Source organism: Scyliorhinus torazame, chromosome 7, assembly GCF_047496885.1.
Source record: "Scyliorhinus torazame isolate Kashiwa2021f chromosome 7, sScyTor2.1, whole genome shotgun sequence".
In the NCBI taxonomy this organism is placed as follows: Eukaryota; Metazoa; Chordata; class Chondrichthyes; order Carcharhiniformes; family Scyliorhinidae; genus Scyliorhinus; species Scyliorhinus torazame.
The window spans coordinates 49,305,190-49,324,151 of NC_092713.1; the positions used below are offsets into that span (position 1 = coordinate 49,305,190).

The 18,962-nt window shown below is 46.1% G+C and overlaps 1 protein-coding gene across 7 annotated transcripts in view; it reads left to right on the forward strand.

The window, feature by feature from the left end:
• LOC140426192 (MAP kinase-interacting serine/threonine-protein kinase 1-like) overlaps window positions 1–18,962 on the forward strand; it is a 144,443-nt gene that overhangs the window by 24,030 nt on the left and 101,451 nt on the right. For 4 of the 7 annotated variants that reach the window (XM_072510666.1, XM_072510663.1, XM_072510665.1 and 1 more), the window contains exon 3: window positions 1,345–1,462. The exons of the other annotated variants lie outside the window; for them this stretch is intronic. In XM_072510666.1, coding sequence (XP_072366767.1) covers window positions 1,345–1,462 — 118 coding nt within the window. The remainder of the gene's footprint in view (window positions 1–1,344; window positions 1,463–18,962) is intronic. 7 annotated transcript variants of the gene reach the window in all.

Consider the following 18,962-nt stretch of genomic DNA (forward strand, 5'->3'; position numbering starts at 1 on the left):
CCTTACATCATGTGCTATGAAAGTTTACTTGTTTGGCGACACCTTTGCTCCAAAAAGATGAGGCACTTGGGAGAGAAGTGAAGGGCAAAAGGCAATGGATTCAGTCAGCTTTGACAGGAGATGGTTTGTTGTTTTAAAGTGACTAAAGTTACAGATATCCATTTTTCTCATGTTGTAACTCCTTTCCAAACTGTTCAATTCCATTGCTGGGGGTGAATACTATAAGGATTGCATGTGGAAATGAGACTTCCCTATTTTTAGTTGAAACTGAATTTGTGTTGGTCTATTTGGCTTCGTGAACTTTTATCAGTGAATAGCAGAGGATTTTGTGATCACTCTGTCTTTGCAGAGGCAGCTAGGACATTGCACAGAGCAGTGCAACTGGCATCACTTCCAGTGAGATGAAAGGGAAAATTGGTCAGGTATCCTCTTCCTGATTGCTGCATGGACCTTTGCTAGCAGAGAGTTTGTGTAGACATGGGGGAGGGCAGGATTGGGGTTTGTTGCAATGTCCTCACAACCGAATGCCTCACTGATTCTGCTGGCCACTTGGGCATGGGACCAGGCAGCAATTGTTGCAGATGGGACCATGTTCTAGAAAGGAATGATTCCCCATGGGAGGGAGGATGGATAGAAAATGAACGGAAAAAAATAATTTCAGTAAGCTGCTGCACTGCAATTGATGAGCAACTTCAATTGTGAATGAAGTGATGAGCATATGTAATGGGAGAGATTTTCTAGTGATGCTGAAGGAATATATTAAGTGTATATAAAAAACATAAAATATTCCATTTAACTGTAGCCATAAACAATTAAGCAGGTGAAACAGCAGATTACCAATTCTAACATTAAACTTTGCTGGCAAAATGGTTTTGTCTGCAGTTTCCCCATAGGGTGGGTTTCTGACTTTTAGCTTACAAAGATGGTGAATTGAGCATCTCCCTAGGAAGGAGAAAAGGGAAAGAGTCAAACAGGTGAGCCAACGTGAATATCTTTTTATGGGCTTATTGATTAAATAGTGCTAATAGAAAGAATTAGCTACTTCATTGCTACCTGGGTGGGATATCGGGGAGCTTGCATTGAGGGAAAGAAGGCAGTGCTTGAATGGAGAAACCTGGGATAAAGTTATTTTCCCCCTAAATACTATTGGACTGGAAAACCTTTTTTTGACTGGTCACTTGAGGAGGGACATTCAAGCTGAACTCTCATTTTAAGCCAGTGTTTTGGACAGTGAATCAATCTAGGCTGTTCAATATTTCAGCCTTGTTTGTTGCCTGAGATAAAACTCATTTGTTACAATTAAATCCTTTTTATTGTACTTAAGTAATTGATTGCTGCTTATAGTTGCAGAGCACTCGCCTCTCTCCAATCCCTGTGAGTGATTTCAACAGCAGCAGCAGCTCTTTTCATCCAAGAACCAACTACCCTGAAGACATTACTCAGAATTCACAAACAAGACCAGGTAGCAAATACGTTTTTCCTTTTAACAGCTATTTCAATACTTGAACAAAAATTGGAAATCTGAGCTAAAACTAGCAAATGCTGGAAACATTTAGCAGGTCAGGCAGCATCTGTGGAGAGTAAAATGTTTCAGCAGTAGCATATCTATACTTAATAGTATAGTTATTTCAATATCTTACTACTGGTTCAAAATATTACCTTGAGCCAAAAGAAACTTGTAAAGATGAAAAGCATAACATATCATTAAAGCATAACATTTCTCTTTCAAATGCTTATCAACCTGCTGTGCATTTCTATAAAGAATGTGCTTGTAAGTGCTCTACCAGCATTTGTTATTTAAAAAAATATTCTTTATGTTCTTAAGTGTACCTGGGGCTTCCCCACATTCCGTAATGGTGATGCTTGCAAACTCTAATGTTCACCATCTCATGTACAGTGGTTCTGCCAGTGCATGCACCTTGCTGTCCAGTTTCCCTGCTATCACATGCAGCCCCCTGCACATCACCCAGCAACCTCGATAACCCATGAAGAGATGAGAAAAATATCAGCCATGATTGAATGGCGGAGCAGAATCGATGGGCCGAATGGCCTAATTCTGCTCCTATGTCTTATGGTTTTATGGCACTCTTGACTACATGGGGCCCTGCTATGCACCTGGTTCTGCATCTGTGACCATGTAGCCTTGCTGAGCATTGATGAAATGTGTCCCATGTAGAATGGCTAGTTAAGACCTTGGATTGAGTTGCAAATCCTGAATTAGGGGTGGTGGGGGGTGTGGAATCACACTATTCCACCAGTAATCAGGTGGCAATTTGACATTTTTTTGAGTGCTACAGTGGTAAGTATGCACCATGTCATCTCTGGTGAACTGGTGCGCGTGCATTGATTATTTATATTCATTTCCATATGACTACCTGAATTTTTCCAAAATAGGATTGAAAAATTATTTTAAAATATTGCCCACTTTACATAATTTCCTTGCAATTTTATCAGGACTCCGAGATTTCAGATTGAAAATTACATGATTTACTTTTCACTGCACCAATGATTTAATTAAAATATTTTCCCTTGGGCATGATGGCACAGTGATTTAGAGTAGTACAACAGTGGTCTGTGTACACATTCCTCTCTGCAGCTAACTCCTGATTTTGTGACAGTGTTACAATGAAGTGGTCAAGCAAAGCTAAGCATTTTTGCTTCCTCTTAAGGAGAACATGTGGGCCATATTTTACTGTGACACACCTCCATATCTCTTGGTTAATTATAGATTAGCATAATCAGAAAGAAAACTTGAATTTAAATCTCAGGGTGAAAAAAGACTAGCAAGTAAAGTTAAAGAAAAACCAAAGATGTTTTACCAATATATTAATGGTAAAAGGTTGTTTGAGGGGAAAAAATGGGATGTATCAGACATGAAGAATTGTGTGTAGATGCAGAGGCTGTGGGAAGTGTTTTGTCTCTGTGTTTACAAAGGAAATGGATGATGCAGATGAAGTATTCCAGGAGGAACAGTTGAGATATTGGATGGGATAATCATAAAGAGAGGAAGTACTCGAAGGGCTGCAATCTGTTATAACCTGCCTGCTTACCATTGGCTGGGGACTAATGACAATCCCACAATCCTGTGGGAGTATGAGCTTCCCCAATGAGGGGGGCGGAGAAACCATTAGTAAACTCCAAGTATAAATAAAGCTGGCCAGTTTGGAACCACTAAACTGGCGACGAGGGTTAAAGTGAATAGCTGACTACACTGCTGAAGCCACCTCACTGGATTTTTGTTGGATACAGGTTGAAAGTTGTTTTCTATTATACCATGCCTCTGTACGGACGTTTGGATGTTTTTGATGCTGCGCTGGAAAGCTGGAACCAGTACACAACGGATGCGTTACTATTTCCGGGTAAACAATATCACCGAAAACGAGCCCCAGGTGGTCATATTGCTCACCGCCTGCGGCCTGCATACGTTTGGGGTGATTAGGAGCCTTGCGTACCCAGCTGCGCCGGACACCAAAACTTTTGATGAACTTGTGAATATAGTGAGGCAACATTTTAACCCAACCCCGTCCACGATAGTCCAGCGTTACCGGTTTAATACCGCTGAGAGGACCTCTGGAGAATCCCTTGCCGATTTTCTATCCAGGCTACGCTGGATTGCGGAGTACTGTGACTATGGTGAGACCTTGTCAGAAATGTTACGCGACCGTTTGGTTTGCGGTATTAACAATGCGGCCACCCAGAGAAAGCTGTTAGCTGAGCCAACATTGACTTTTCAACAGGCCATTCAAATAGTATTGTCCCGAGAGAGCGCAGAACGAGGAGTGCAGGAGCTACAGGGAATGGAAGTGCATGCTTTGGGGCGCAACCCCTTCCATCTGAAAACGTCCCCCCGCACTCCTGCGGTACCTTGGACGAGGCGACGTCCGGACCGACGCCAGTGGCCGTCGGACATTCCTCCCCGAAGGGAGCCTTCTCCAGAACCAATGGATGAGGAGCCATGCCCGTGTCAGACTTGTAGGCGCCGACCCCGTCGCGGACGCCGGTCCTGGGGGCGCCAGAGGCGCCGTTGTTCCGACCGAAACTGGGACCAGCCCAGGGGTTGTACCTTCCATGTGAATGAACCTGCGGCGACTACTCCTGAGGATGTGGAGACGGAGGACGACTGCCTGCAGCTGCATTGTGTGGCAGCTCCCCGTGTGGCCCCCAATAAGGTGACAGTACGGGTCAATGGGCACCCGCTTGAGATGGGAGTTGGACACCGGTGCAGCGGTCTCCGTGATCACCCAGAGGACATTCGACCGCATCAAGCAGGGTATACAGACCCTTTGATTAGCCGACTCACAGGCCAGGTTGGCCACCTACACGGGGGAACCACTGGACGTTGCAGGAACTACAATGACCCCTGTTGTTTATGGACACCAGGAGGGGCGTTTCCCGCTTATCGTGGTCGCAGCCATGGGCCCAGCCTGTTGGGTCGGGACTGGTTGCGCCATTTGCGGTTGCAATGTCAGCACATCCTCCAAACAGTTTCTGAAGGGTTGACTGAGGTGCTAGGACGATACCCAGATGTATTCCAGCCTGGTTTGGGGAAAATAAAAGGGGCCATAGTCGAACCAGGAGCCATGCCGCGCTATTTCCGGGAGCGCCCGGTGCCTTGCGCCTTGCTCGAGAAAGCAGAAGGGGAGCTCACTCGTTTGGAGAGTTTGGGTATTATCAGGCCCGTCCGTTTTGCTAACTGGGCAGCACCAATTGTACCTGTAATGAAGCCAGATGCCACAGTGCGCTTGTGTGGCGACTATAAACTTACAGTGAATACGGCTTCCCGACTCGACCGATATCCAATGCCTCGCATAGAGGATCTCTACGCGAAGCTTGCAGGTGGACTCTCGTTCACAAAATTAGATATGAGTCACGCCTACCTGCAGTTGGAGCTGGACCCTGCCTCCCGACCATATGTAACGATTAATACACACCAGGGCCTGTATGAATATACACGGTTGCCCTTTGGAGGATCCTCTGCCTGCGCAATTTTTCAACGTGTTATGGAGGGCATTTTGAGAGGTTTACCACGTGTGGCTGTCTACCTAGATGACGTTTTGATTACAGGGACGTCAGAGCAGGAACATTTGGAAAATCTGGAGGCTGTCCTTAGACGCTTTTCGGAGGCTGGAGTCCGTTTACGTCGCATAAAGTGCGCATTTCAGGCTAAGAAAGTAGTCTACCTAGATTATTGGGTGGACCGCGAAGGTTTGCACCCCGTCGCAGAGAAGGTGCGTGCGATTCAAAAGGCCCCCGCCCAGACTGACACTTCGCAGCTTCGTTCTTTTCTCGGTCTCGTAAACTATTACGGGAAGTTCCTCCCCAATCTGGCAACTACGCTGGCCCCGTTGCACCTTCTGCTAAAGAAAAATCACACCTGGGTTTGGGGTCAGCCGCAAGAAACCGCTTTCCGGCGGGTAAAGCAACAATTGTCGTCGTCTGGGTTACTAAGACGTTACTATGATCCTGGAAAGCCTTTGCTCGTCACATGTGATGCATCCCCGTATGGTATTGGGGCCATCCTGTCCCACAAGATGGAGAACGGGGCCGCGCGACCGATAGCTTTCGCCTCCCGCACATTGACTGCAGTGGAGAAAAAGTACGCGCAGATCGAGCAGGAGGGCCTGGCAGTCGTTTTTGCGGTGAAACGCTTGCACCAGTACGTGTATGGCTGCCATTTCACTATCGTGACTGATCATAAGCCTCTGCTGGGACATTTCAGAGAGGATAAGCCAATACCGCCCATTGCTTCCGCACGAATCCAGCGCTGGGCTTTGTTGCTTGCTGCATATGAGTATTCTCTGGAGCACAAACCAAGAACGCAGATAGCAAATGCCGACGCGCTGAGCCGATTGCCTTTATCGACTGGCCCCATGTCGACCCCCACGACTGGTGAGGTGGTTGCAACCCTAAATTTTATGGACACCTTGCCTGTCACGGCATCACAGATCCGTGAGTGGACTCAGACGGAGCCAGTCCTGTCAAAGGTTCGGCACATAGTCCTGTATGGTGGGCAGCACAGACAGCTCCCAGGCGAGTTGCGGGCGTTTTTCCTCCAAGCTGTCAGAATTCAGCGTGGAAGACGGCATCCTCTTGTGGGGGACGCGTGTGATTGTCCCGGAAAAAGGCCAGGAGCTGATACTTAACAGACTTGCACAATGGGCATCCAGGTGTGACCAAGATATAAATGTTGGCCCGGAGTTATGTCTGGTGGCCAGGCCTCGACACCGACATTGAGAAGGTGACCCAAAACTGCTCCATTTGCCAGGAGCATCAGATGCTTCCGCCGGCCGCGCCCCTACATCACTGAGAATGGCCAGGGCGGCCTTGGGCACGCTTGCATGCAGATTTCGCAGGCCCTTTTCAAGGATTCCTACATCTTTCTGTTGTAACTCCGCCAATTTTCCTGAACTGAAAATATCCGCCTCATCCTCCGCCTGTTCTTGTTCTTTTTCAACCATCTGATGTAGAAATAAAGCGGATAAATCAGAAAGCATATACGGAAGAGGAATCTGAGAGTTACCATTATTACTGTAAAAATGATGTATTGATGAGAAAATGGAGACCTGTACATATGCAGGCGGATGAAAAGTGGGTAGAAGTTCATCAAGTAATATTGCCGTTAGGGTATAGAAAGGAGGTGTTGCGAGTTGCACATGAGGTACCAGTGGGAGGTCATTTGGGAATAAGGAAAACTCCAGCTAAAATCCAAAAACATTTTTATTGGCCTGGACTACATAAAGATGTAGTTAAATTTTGTCAATCATGTCACACATGTCAAGTGATAGGGGAACCTCAAGCAGTGATGAAACCAGCGCCCTTAATACCCATTCCAGCGTTTGAGGAACCTTTTACAAGGGTCCTAATCGATTGTGTAGGACCGCTTCCTAAAACAAAAAGTGGGAATCAATATATTTTGACTGTAATGGATTAGTCTACTAGGTTTCCAGAGGCCATTCCAATACGTTACAGCACAGGAGGAGGCCATTTGCCCCATCTTCTCCGTGCCAGCCACAGGACACCCAGGTGCCCTTTCTAATCCCACCTTCTTGCACCCGGTCCATAGCCCTTATAGCTTATAGTATTTAGGGTGCCGATCCAGGTACTTTAAAAGAAAAAGAGTTTAGGGTCTCTGCCTCCACCACCTCGGGCAGCAAATTTCAGACTCCCACTATCCTTTGCAGAAAAAATTCTTCCTCATGTCCCCTCTACACCTTCTGCCACTTATCTTGAATCCATGTCCCCTGGTTCTAGAATTCTCCATGGGAAACAATTTTATCCTGTCCAGTCTATCTCTTATCCTCATGATTTTGTACACCTCAATTAAATCACCCCTCAGCCTTCTTTGTTCCATGGAAAATAACCCCAACCTATCCAATCTCTCCTCGTAGCTACACTTTTCTAGCCCTGGCAAAATTCTTGTAAACCTCTTCTGCACTCTCTCCAGAACAATTACTTCCTTCCAGTAATGTGGTGACCAAAATTGCGCACACTACTCCAGTTGTGACCTCACCAGCGTTGTACGCCGTACCAACATTATATCCTTACTGTTACATTCTATACCTTTGCCACTGAGCGGAAGCATTCCATATGCTTTCTTTACAACCTTGTCTACTTGAACTACTGCTTTTAGGGACCTGTGTACCTGCACACCAAGGTCTCTCACTTCATCTACCCCTCTTAGTATATTCCCATATATCGTGTATATAACTGTTTGACCTCCCTAAATGTCCTCACACTTCTCGGTGTTAAATTCCATATGCCACTTTATCGCCCACTTCACCAACACATCTACATCATTTTGGAGATTATAGCTATGCTCTTAACGCGATGAGGAAGAACTACTCCTCGCAGAGTGGTGAATTTGTGGAATTCGCTGCCCCATAGTGCGGTGGAATCGGAGTCATTAATTGGTTTCAAAGAGATAGATATAATTCTGATTTTTAAAAAAACAGGTTAAAGGATATGGGCAACAGATGGGGAGGTGGGTTTGAGACCAGGAAGAGTTCTGATTACATGAAGGTGCAGGCTCGAAGGACTGAATTGCCTACTTCTGCTCCTAATTCCTGTGTTCCTAAGTTCTACACCGTCCTCCACTCGGCCATTCTTTGTGTTGGATGCAAATTTCCCAATCGTGCCTCCCACGTTCACGTCAAATCATTAATATATAACACAAACAGTAAGAGTCCCAGGACTGAGCCCTGTGGAACATCACTTAAACAACTTTTCATTTGAGAGTGCAGCCATCAACCATTACCCTTTGTTTCCTGTTACTAAGCCAACTTTTTATCCTGTTATGGGCGAGGCGTTTTCAGAACCCCAAAATGTATCATTGAGTTCAACCAACCTCTCCCTTTAATGGATTTGTTGCTTTTCCTAGCTTTTTCCCTAGGTGTGGGATTACAATTATGGACACGTGGGTTTTTAAACACAAAACATTGTTTATTCCATGAACTCAACTTAACATCTTAAATAAACATTGGATCTTTTAACACCCCTTACTTCTAACATAACTCAGAAAATATTGCAACAGTACATAATTCCTTAAAATGTTCCTTCAAACTTCCAAGAGACTTAACACCTTTAAACAGTATCACATCAGGTTAAAGGCTTTACTTTAAATCACCCAAATGATCCAGAGATAGTCTTTCATGGCAGACATCAAAGCTCCCTGCAAAACACACCAGCTTTTTTAAAAAACTGAAACTAAAAACCTGCAAAACTAAACTGCAAAATGGCTGACCTGACCTCCGCCCCACCCACTCTCTGACATCACTGTTTTCTGAAAGGTATATTGCTTAAACATCCATGTCTTAAAAGTACTCTCACATGACACCGCCCCCCAAGAAAAAAAATAAACTATCAACTTCAAGATGGTTTCATTTTTCACTTTTGCATCATCCACTAAGAAATGTACACAGCAAATACACATTTTCGTTTTTAAAAAAACAACACATGCAAACAGGTATAATAATATAGTCCATGTTTCTTTGTTCTTCTTCCTCCAACCGAAATCCTTCTCAATTGATCACATTCGTGGCAAAGCATTGGCTATCACATTTTCCCGTCCTGCCACATGTACTATTTTTAAATGAAATGGCTGTAACAACAAACTCCAGCGAAACAGCCTTGCATTGTTATTCCGGAATCGCTCCAAAAACGTTAGTTCACAGTGAAATATTTTGTAGTGCAGTCATCGTTATATTGCACGGAAATGCAACACTTACTTTCTGCAAAATGAAAAACAAATAGCAGTGAGATAAGGGACAAACCAATCTATGCTTGGTAGTATTGGTTAAGGGACGGATATTGTCTAGGACTTCAGAAAGGTTTCTTGCAGTTCTTCAGATAGTGCCTTGAGACCTTTTGCGTTCACCTGATAGAGAAGTTAGGACGTTGGTTTAACATTGCTTCTGCAAATATACCACTTCTGACCAATACTACACTAATGTGTCAACCTAAATAACACATCCAAGTGGAGTGGGGCTTAAACCTACAACTGTCTGGCGGAGGACCCTCGCACTGAGAATCAACCTCCCTGCCTCTAATACCTGATGCTCCTATTGCAACAAGAACTATGTACATAGTCTGACTAGGGTGCTGTGTCTGAATTGTTTGAATAACTACAATCATTTGCATTTAGATAACACCTGTAATATGGTAAAATATCCCAAGGTGCTTTCATAGAATCATAGAATTTACAATGCAGAAGGAGGCCACTCAGCCCACCGGCTCTTGGAAAGAGCAGCCTACCCAATGTCAACACCTCCACCCTATCCCCATAACCCAGCAACCCCACCCAACACTAAGGGCAATTTTGGACACTAAGGGCAATTTAGCATAGCCAACCCACCTAACCTGCACATCTTTGGACTGTGGGAGGAAACCGGAGCACCCGGAGGAAACCCACGCGCACACTGGGAGGATGCGCAGACTCCGCACAGACAGTGACCCAAGCCGGAATCGAACCTGGGACCCTGGAGCTGTGAAGCAATTGTGCTATCCACAATGCTACCGTGCTTTACAGGAGAGATCAAACACAATTTGGCACCAAGTTACTTAAGGAGATAGTGAGTCAAAAACTTGGTCTAAGAGGTAGGCTTTAAGGAGGAGGGAGAGGTTGAGAAGTGGAAAGAGAACCTTGAGTGGGAGGCAAAACTGTTTTTCTTACCGCTCTTCTAGCTGATTCTATCTTTTCTCTTACTTCCTTCTGTATCGGGAGAAGAATGTGGTTTTATTTGCTTCACGAGCTCTTGTTAAAAGCAACTTGGTCAAGTTGCTAAAATATGCAATGAGATTAAATCTGCAGATGAACGCCACACTTGCTGATATGGTGAATTGAAAGGCTAAAAATAAAATTACAAACAGCAAAACTAGATTGGACCAACCTCATTTTATTTCTTAGCACTTTTATAGATTGTTGTGGATAAGAGAGTTTATTGTCTGCTAACAATCTTTTAAGAAAGAGGATAAAACTAAGAACTTGATGAAATTGTGTTGTATATGGGAGGGGCCTTTACCCTGTGACCTAATTTAGCGATCTGGTTGCTATTGAAATTATTAAATTGTTGCCGTAAAATGGCAACTTTTGTCACAAAGCATTTTTACTAGCAAGACGGTTGAATTTGTGTTAAAATCCCCGCTGCTATTAAATGTGAGGAGAGTATTCCAAATCCTGGAAGGGAAACTCGGATCACAGGTTCTTAACTGTTTATTTTGAAGTTTGGTATAATGTGATGAAGGAGATTAAACCAAGTGAGGAAAGTTCCAGACTTCTTGTAATCATTCAAATAAAAACATCTATTAAATTATAAAACACACAAGAAAGACAACAATACCGAATTGCACAGCCAAATCGCGCACATATCCTGTATCTTTCTTTTTGGAAATTTTCTTCTGGTTCTGAGTAGCAAATACCGAGGGTTTAAACAGCAGTCTCCAGGCAAGAGCTTGTTTTGTGAAAGAGCTCCGATTCCATCTGGGCGTGGCTATGATCTTTCTTGCCTCTGAGCTCTTCTGTTGATGGACCAACCCTACCCCGATTTACTATTTATTCCTTTTGATCTCCTCTTATCTGAACAATGTGTCTAAGAAGTCCTTCTTAGGGGTGGGGGGGGGGGTGGTGGTTGGGGGGCGGAGGAGGTAGGAAGGGCCAGTCGTAAGGGCATATCTTTTTTAAAATAAATTTAGAGTACTCAATAATTTTGTTTCCAATTAAGGGACAATTTAGTGTGGACAATCCACCTTCTCTGCACAGCTTTGGGTTGTTGGGGGTGAAACCCACGCAGACACGAGGAGAAAGTGCAAACTCCACACAGACCGTGACCGGGGCCGGGATCGAACCGTAGGCAGCAGTGCTAACCACTGGGCCACTGTGTTGCCCGTAAGGGCATATCTTAACCATCCACCATGGTGGGGATGATCCCATTATTGCGATGTCCTTTGCTGAGACTGAGACTGAAACCATGAAAGGTGATGGTACCGCGATATCTAATCCACCTTCTCGCATCCCATTTCCACCTTCTCCCACATTCATTTCTGATTTACAAGCTATAGATGGTGTAAACTTTAACCTGTTAACTCCCTGAGACCCCACCCTTCACCACTGCCAAACAAGCGGACTCTTGTAACTTTCACTTTTCAGATATTTGAGGTGCAACCTGGCCAGGGAATGGAGGAACACCCCAAAGAGAGTGATGAAGACACAGCACCATCACTTGATTTCGCCAGCTCAGATACTGACAACAGCATGTGTTTTACAGAATAGATTATCGGAACATAGGATTAAGGAGCTTGAGTAGGCCATTCGAGCCTGTTCCACCATTTAATAAGATCAACATTGATGTCACAACTCCACTTTCCTGTCCCCATAACCCTTGATTCCTTTTGCCTATCAAGAATCTGGCTAACACCCCTTGAATAAATTCAAAGATCCATCTTCCACTGCTCTCTGGGAAAGAGAATTCCATAGACAAACGGCCTTCAGGGAAAAGAATTCTCCTCATCTCAGTCTTACAAAATGTAAGATCTTGAGGGAACTTCAAAACATATAGGATCCTGAGGGGGCTTGACCAGGTGGATGGCTGGAGGATGTTTCCTCTTGTGGGGGAGATTAAAACTAGTGGCCACAGTTTAAAAATTTTAAGGCAGAAGAGGGGAAACGTTTTCTCCCAAAGCTGGATTGCTTTTCATGCAATTATATTGTTTTTCAAATAAGGTAACCAGAACTGTACACGGTATTCCAGTATTATAGAAAAGTGACCACTAGTTCTTGATTCTCTGATGAGAGGAAACCACCCTGTCAATACCCTTCAGGATCTTAAAGGTTTCAATCAAGTCACCTCTTACTCAGTGGATACAAACCTAACCTCTCCAGCCTTTCCTCATTAGACAACCCACCCATTCCTGGTATTAGTCTAGTAAATCTTCTCTGAACTGATTCCAATGCATTTCCATCTTGCCTTGAAGAGACCAAGACCATAAGACCTAGAGCAGAATTAAGCCATTCGGTCATCTCCCAATTCTCTTGCCTTCTCCCAATAACCCCAGATCCTCTTATTAATCAAGAACCTATCCATCTCTGTCTTAAAGACACTCAGTGATTTGCCCTTCACTGCCTTCTGCGGCAATGACTTCCACAGATTCACCACCATCTGACTGTAGAAATTCCTCCTCATCTCAGTTTTAAAGGATCGTTCCTTCAGTCTGAGACTGTGCCCTCGATTTCTGATTTCTCCTACTAGTGGAAACATCCACCCGGGTGGCACAGTGGTTAGCACTGCTGCCTCACAGCTCCAGAGTCCCAGGTTCAATTCTGGCCTCTGGTGACTGTCTGTGTGGAGTTTGCACTTTTTCCCCCAGTCTGCGTGGGTTTCTTCCTGGGGCTACGGTTTCCTCCCACTGTCGAAAGAAGTGCAGGTTAGTTGGATTGGCCATGCTAAATTACCCCTTAGTGTCCAAAAGGTTAGGTGGTGTTACTGGGTTACGGGGATAGGTTCGAGGCGTGGGCTTGGGTATGGTCCTCTTTCCAAGGGCTGGCGCAGACTTGATGGGGCCGAATGGCCTTCTTCACTGTAAATTCTAAGATTCTATGATCCTCTCCATGTTCACTCTATCTAGGCCTTTCAGTATTCTGTATGTTTCAATGAGATTCCCGCGTCATCCATCTAAACTCCATCGAGTACAGACCCCGAGTCCTCAACCGCTCCTCATATGAAAGTCCTTCATTCCTGGAATCATTCTTGTGAACCTCCTCTGGACCCTCTTCTGTACGCATTACTCCAGATGTGGTCTAACTAATGCCCTGTACAACAGAAGCATCACCTCTCTACATCTGTAATCAATTCCACTAGTTAGAGCCTGTTAACCTGAAAAAGACCCATTAGTTCTACACATTCTGCTTCCCATGAGCTAACCAATTATTTATCCATGCTCGTATCCCTACACCATGGGCTCTTATATTGGGTGGTAACATTTGATGTGACACCTTATCAGATGCCTTTTGGAAATCCAAGTATATCTACAGATTCCCCTTTATCCACCTTACACTTAACATCCCCCAAAAAATTAATGAACTAGCTAAATGCAATTTCCCTTTCACAAAGAAATGTTGACACTACCTGATCACATTATAATTTTTGTCGCATCCTGCTATAATTTAATTAATAATGGATTTTTAACAATTTCCTTATGACAGATGTTCGACTCACTGACTTTTAGTTTCCTGCCTTCTATTTACTGCTTTCTGTTTCCTGGGCAACATGGTGGCATAGTGGTTAGCACTGCTGCCTCACACGCCAGGGAACCGGGTTTGATTCCGGCCTTGGTTGACTGTCTGTGTGGAGTTTGCATGTTCTCTCCATGTCTCTGTCTGTTTCCTCCGGGTGCTCCAGTTTCCTCCCACAGACCAAAGATGTTCCAGTTAGGTGGATTGGCCATGATCAATGCGCGGGGTTACAGTGATAGGGTGGGAGAATTGGTCTAGGTGGAGTACTCGTTTGGATGTTTGATGCAGATTCAATGGGCCGAGAAGCCACCTTCTGCACTGTAGGTTTTCCATGGATCCCTTCTCGAAGAAAAATGGTATATTACCTATTTTCCAAGCCATAATTGCATGGAAAACAATCCAGAATCTAAGGAATTTGGGAAGATTAGGATTTCATAGAATTTACTTTCATAGAATTTACAGTGCAGAAGGAGGCCATTCAGCCCATCGAGTCTGCACCGGCTCTTTGAAAGAGCACCCTACCCAAGCCCACACCTCCACCCTATCCCCATAACCAGCAACCCCACCCAACACTAAGGGCAATTTTGAACACTAAGGGCAATTTAGCATGGCCAATCCACCTAATCTGCACATCTTTGGACTGTGGGAGGAAACCGGAGCACCCGGAGGAAACCCACGCATACACTGGGAGAACGTGCAGACTCCACACAGACAGTGACCCAAGCCAGGAATCGAACCTGGGACCCTGGAGCTGTGAAGCAATTGTGCTAACCACTATGCTACCGTGCTGCCCAGGATGGAAGATTAGGATGCAGAGATCCTACAGCATGATCCGGACAGGTTGGGTGAGTGGACAGATCAATGGCAGATGCAGTATAATGTGGATAAATGTGAGATTATTCACTTTGGAAGCAAAAGCAGGAATGCAGATTACTACCTGAACGGTTGTAAATTGGGAGAGGGGCTTATGTAGCGGGACCTATGTGTCCTTGTGCACCAGTCGATGAAGGTAAGCATGCAGGTGGAGCAGGCGGTAAAGAAGGCTAATGGTATGTTAGCCTACATTGAGAGGTTTCGTGTACAGAAGCAGGGATGCAGAACTGCAATTATACAGGGCCCTGGTGAGGCCACACCTAGAATATTAGACCATAAGACATAGGAGTGGAAATAAGGCCATTCGGCCCATCGAGTCCACTCCATTGTGTGCAGTTCTGGTCTCTTTCTGAGGAAGGATGTTCTTGCTCTCAAGGGAATACAGCGAAGGTTTGCCAGACTGATTCCAGGGATGGCGGGACTGTCATATGAGGAGAGATTAACTAGGTTAGGAATGTTCTCGCTGGAGTTCAGAAGAATGACGGGGGTTCTCCTAGAGACTTATAAAATTCTAACAGGACTAGACGCAGGGAAGATGGTGTGTGTGTCCAGAACCAGGGGTCCCAGTCAGGATTCGGGGTAGACCATTTCGGACAGAGATGAAACATTTCTTCACCCAAAGAGTGGCGAGCCTGTGGAATTCATTACCACAGGAAGTAGTTGATGCTAAAACATTGAATATATTCAGGAGGTGGCTAGATAAAGCACTTGGGGCGAATGGGATCAAAGGCTATGGGGAGAAAGCAGAATTAGGCTACTGAGTTGGATGATCAGCCATGATCATGATAAATGGCAGAGCAGGCTCGAAGGGTCAAAAGGGCTCCCCCTCCTCATATCTTCTATGTATCTATAATGGGTTCTAATCTGGAAACCCCAGCAGAGAACTTCTGAAGGCTAGGTGGAGCTCAGAGAAAGAGAGAAGGAATGCTGTTTGGAACAGTCGCAGAGAGGGAAGGCTTTGGAAATCAACTGAGAAGGTCATGAAAGTTGCCACCGAGGCAGGCTTTGGAAAAAGGGTTCAGAATGAATGCCCTACCAAAAGGAAAATTGCTTTGGAAATGCAAGTATTGCCTTTGACTGCCTGTGAAAGTGGCATGAGAGCTGCATGTTCTGTTAGTGTTGTTTAATGTGAAATAGTGTGTTAAGGTTCAGAAACTGCATGTAATCTGTTATTATTAGGGTTGAAGTTTAAAAGTTTAAATATTGTTTTTTCTTCTAATAAAGTTTGTTTATAAAACAACCAAGCCCTATTTCTTATATTTTCCCTCCTGGAACAAATCGATCTTTCCGCTCCGTCTTAAAACTTTCGGGTGGCATAGTGGTTAGCACAGTTGCTTAAGAGCTCCAGTGTCCCAGGTTCGATTCCCGGCCCTTGGGTCTAATAGTTTCCCAATACAATTTCCTTCATAATGCTGGTTTGAAATTTCTCCCTTCTGTTCACTTTTGATTTTCAAATAACTTTGGACAGTTTCAAAGTCCTCTAAGTGAAGACGACACTAAATACCTGTGCAATGCCTTCCCTTGTTTTCCACACTCCAGGCTCACTCTCGAGAACCAACACAAGCTTTAATAACTTTATTCCTATTAAATAATTGTACAAATTCTTGCTACCTGTTTTTATATCACAATCCGCTTTTTCCCTTTTATTATTGCTGGTTCTTAAAATTTGACCAATCTCCTGCAGATTTGTACAGTATTTCTTTCAATTTGATACAATCCTTATAACTTTTTTATTCAGCCACTTATGATGCATTGTTCACAGAGTCTCTCATTCTTTCTTACTGAACTAAACCTTTGCTGAGTTATTAAGTAGCTCCTTAAAAGACAGCCACTGCATCACTAATGTTCTACCTTTTAAACTAGCTTCCCAGTTCACCTTTAGCTAGCTCTGCTTTCTCACCTTTATAATTACCTTTTAAAATGCTAGTCACTTTAAACCTCATTTCACCCCTTAGGCTGAACATGAAGTTCTATCATCTTATGATCACTGTAACCTGAAGGCCCCATTACCATGAGGTTATTGATTAATACTGAGGGGGTGGTGTTCTCTGTCCAGCGACACCTGAATAGCGATCAGGCAGAGAATCGCTGGCATGCCCCAGTGCCTCGATGGCAGCGTGCTGCAGTCATCTGGCTGTGCACTCTGTAGACTGCCCACTGTGCCCCATAAACGTGCAGTGCGCCACCGGCCATATGATTACCTCCCCTAAGGGAATCATCGGAATGGGCCCCATCACCACCTCCTCCCTCGGGTTGCCCGATGGCCCCCGGGCTACTACTTGGGGCGGGGGTGCGGCTGGAGCGAGCTCCGGGGGCTCCACTGTTGTCTGGCGCTGCCAATCCTGGTGGCCCGCCCCTGTCTCTATGTTCGTAGCCATGGAGAACAGGGACTGTGACACGTCCCTTGGGGACTGTCTGGCTCAGGTCAGCTAGCGTCAGGCCAATGTTCTTGATGCCCGCAGCTATGGCCCATTATGACTGGGCCACGCTCTGGAACGCTGCAGCAATGTCCATTTGACCCTGGTACATGACCGCCTGTGACATGGCTGCCCTGCCCTGTGCATCAGCCATCGACCACACACCATGCCCCAGGCTTTGGACATCCTGATCCATGGCAGTGATCTTTGCGCCCAAGGCCTCCATTGCGGACACCACGGTGTTTGCCTGGGTGGCATGCATTGTCGGCAGCACCTTGTGCTCCTGCAGGCGGTTGGACTCCTCCAACTGCACCTGCAGACGCTGGATTGTTGCTGACACCCCACCTGTAGTCGCTGGCTCTGCGCCGGCATCTCCAACACTGATGAGACTGCCCTTTCCAGAAGCACTAAACCTGTCTGGACGACTGCTAGTCCTTGGGGTTGGATCATCCTCCGTTGGGCCACCCCCTCGGGGGTTCCTACCTCCACCTGATGCACCACTGCATTTGTGTCGTGCACACCAGATAGTGCCCCAGGAGCCTCTTCACTAAAATGCCCAACCAAGGTGAGTGTCTCTGGGATAGTGGAGGGTGCCGGTGACAGCAGTGACAAGAAGTTGATGTCGTTCCTCGACATGTGCTCCAGGGAGTTGAGGTGCTGGGGGCCCCGGATGATCTCACCTCGTCAGTGGTGCCCTTGCAAGTCACAACACAAGACGCATGGTGAGGTCAGCGTGCTTTGGGAGGGAGGAGTAACTCGCGTGCCGTAGGGCCATTGGAATGCATTGGGGGCTCACTTGGTTGTCCCATGCCGTCTTCTGCCTCTGCGACTGCCCCCTCTCCTACCCTGCGGACCGGATCCATCGCCCTCTGCTCCGCGATGATTAGGGGCCACAGGTATGGCGGGCCGTGTCCGATCTTCTGCCGCTCCTGGCGGTTGTGGGCTGCCTTCTGGGGGGACAGATAATGCACAATGTGAGACACTCGGATGTGGGCAGCACTGGGGGTCCACAGCAGGGCACCTGGGTATGGTGGGTGGCAAGGGTATTGGCATGTGGCGCAGGGTGGGGTGCAAGTGGACTGCCCCTGGGTAGGGTTTGGTCGCCCTCTAAGGGGGGCGGGAAAATGGGTGTGCGGAGTGTGGGATGGGGGTGGTGCCAGGAGCTCAGAGCTGGGGACTCACCCGGGCCACCCTGAGGAGGTTGTGGAGCTTCTTTCTGCACTGCTGTCTGGTCCTCGTGGTGAAGTTCATGGCCTCTGTCACCTTCGCCCAAACCCGGTTGACATCAGCGGGTGAACGTTGGGCAACTCCTTTAAGGGGTTTATCACTTGTCCACCACATCGGGGCCACGCTGAGAAGTACCAGTAGTAAATCCCAGCAACGTGATTACCGGCCCAGAGGACCGGAAAATTATGCGGGCCCAGAGAATATGGTGCCTGGCCCGCTAAGTGGATACAAATGGATCATTAAGATCCGTTTGCATCCTCCCACTGGCATGCAGGTGCGAACCCCGACCCCACTGTCAGCAGCTGGACGAAGCATTGCACACCGTTTTTACCCTGGCCGCCCGATTCTCTGCTGCATCGGGAACCCCGCTACTGGTGGTGGAGGATCCAGACCATTGTTAGCCATCATTTAACAGAGGGCCTCACTGAGTTCCTTTATGCAACAGTGGATGGCTTACTGAGAGATATTGAAAATATACCCAGCTCCAGCTACATTTATGTTGTCACAAAATTTGATCGGGTCCCCTTCAGAGGTGGCAGCTGTGACTGCAGCAGATGGCATATTTCAGTGAAAATGTTCTTGGAAAAGGAATCACTGTCGGGCATCTAATACTTGCCAATGGCAGAGCAATGTTAATTTAATCTTGGGAGTAAATTGCCCAACCTGTGGGTCACAGACGTGGGCTTTAATGATCTCTAAGAGAGTTAACGGAGATGGCGATA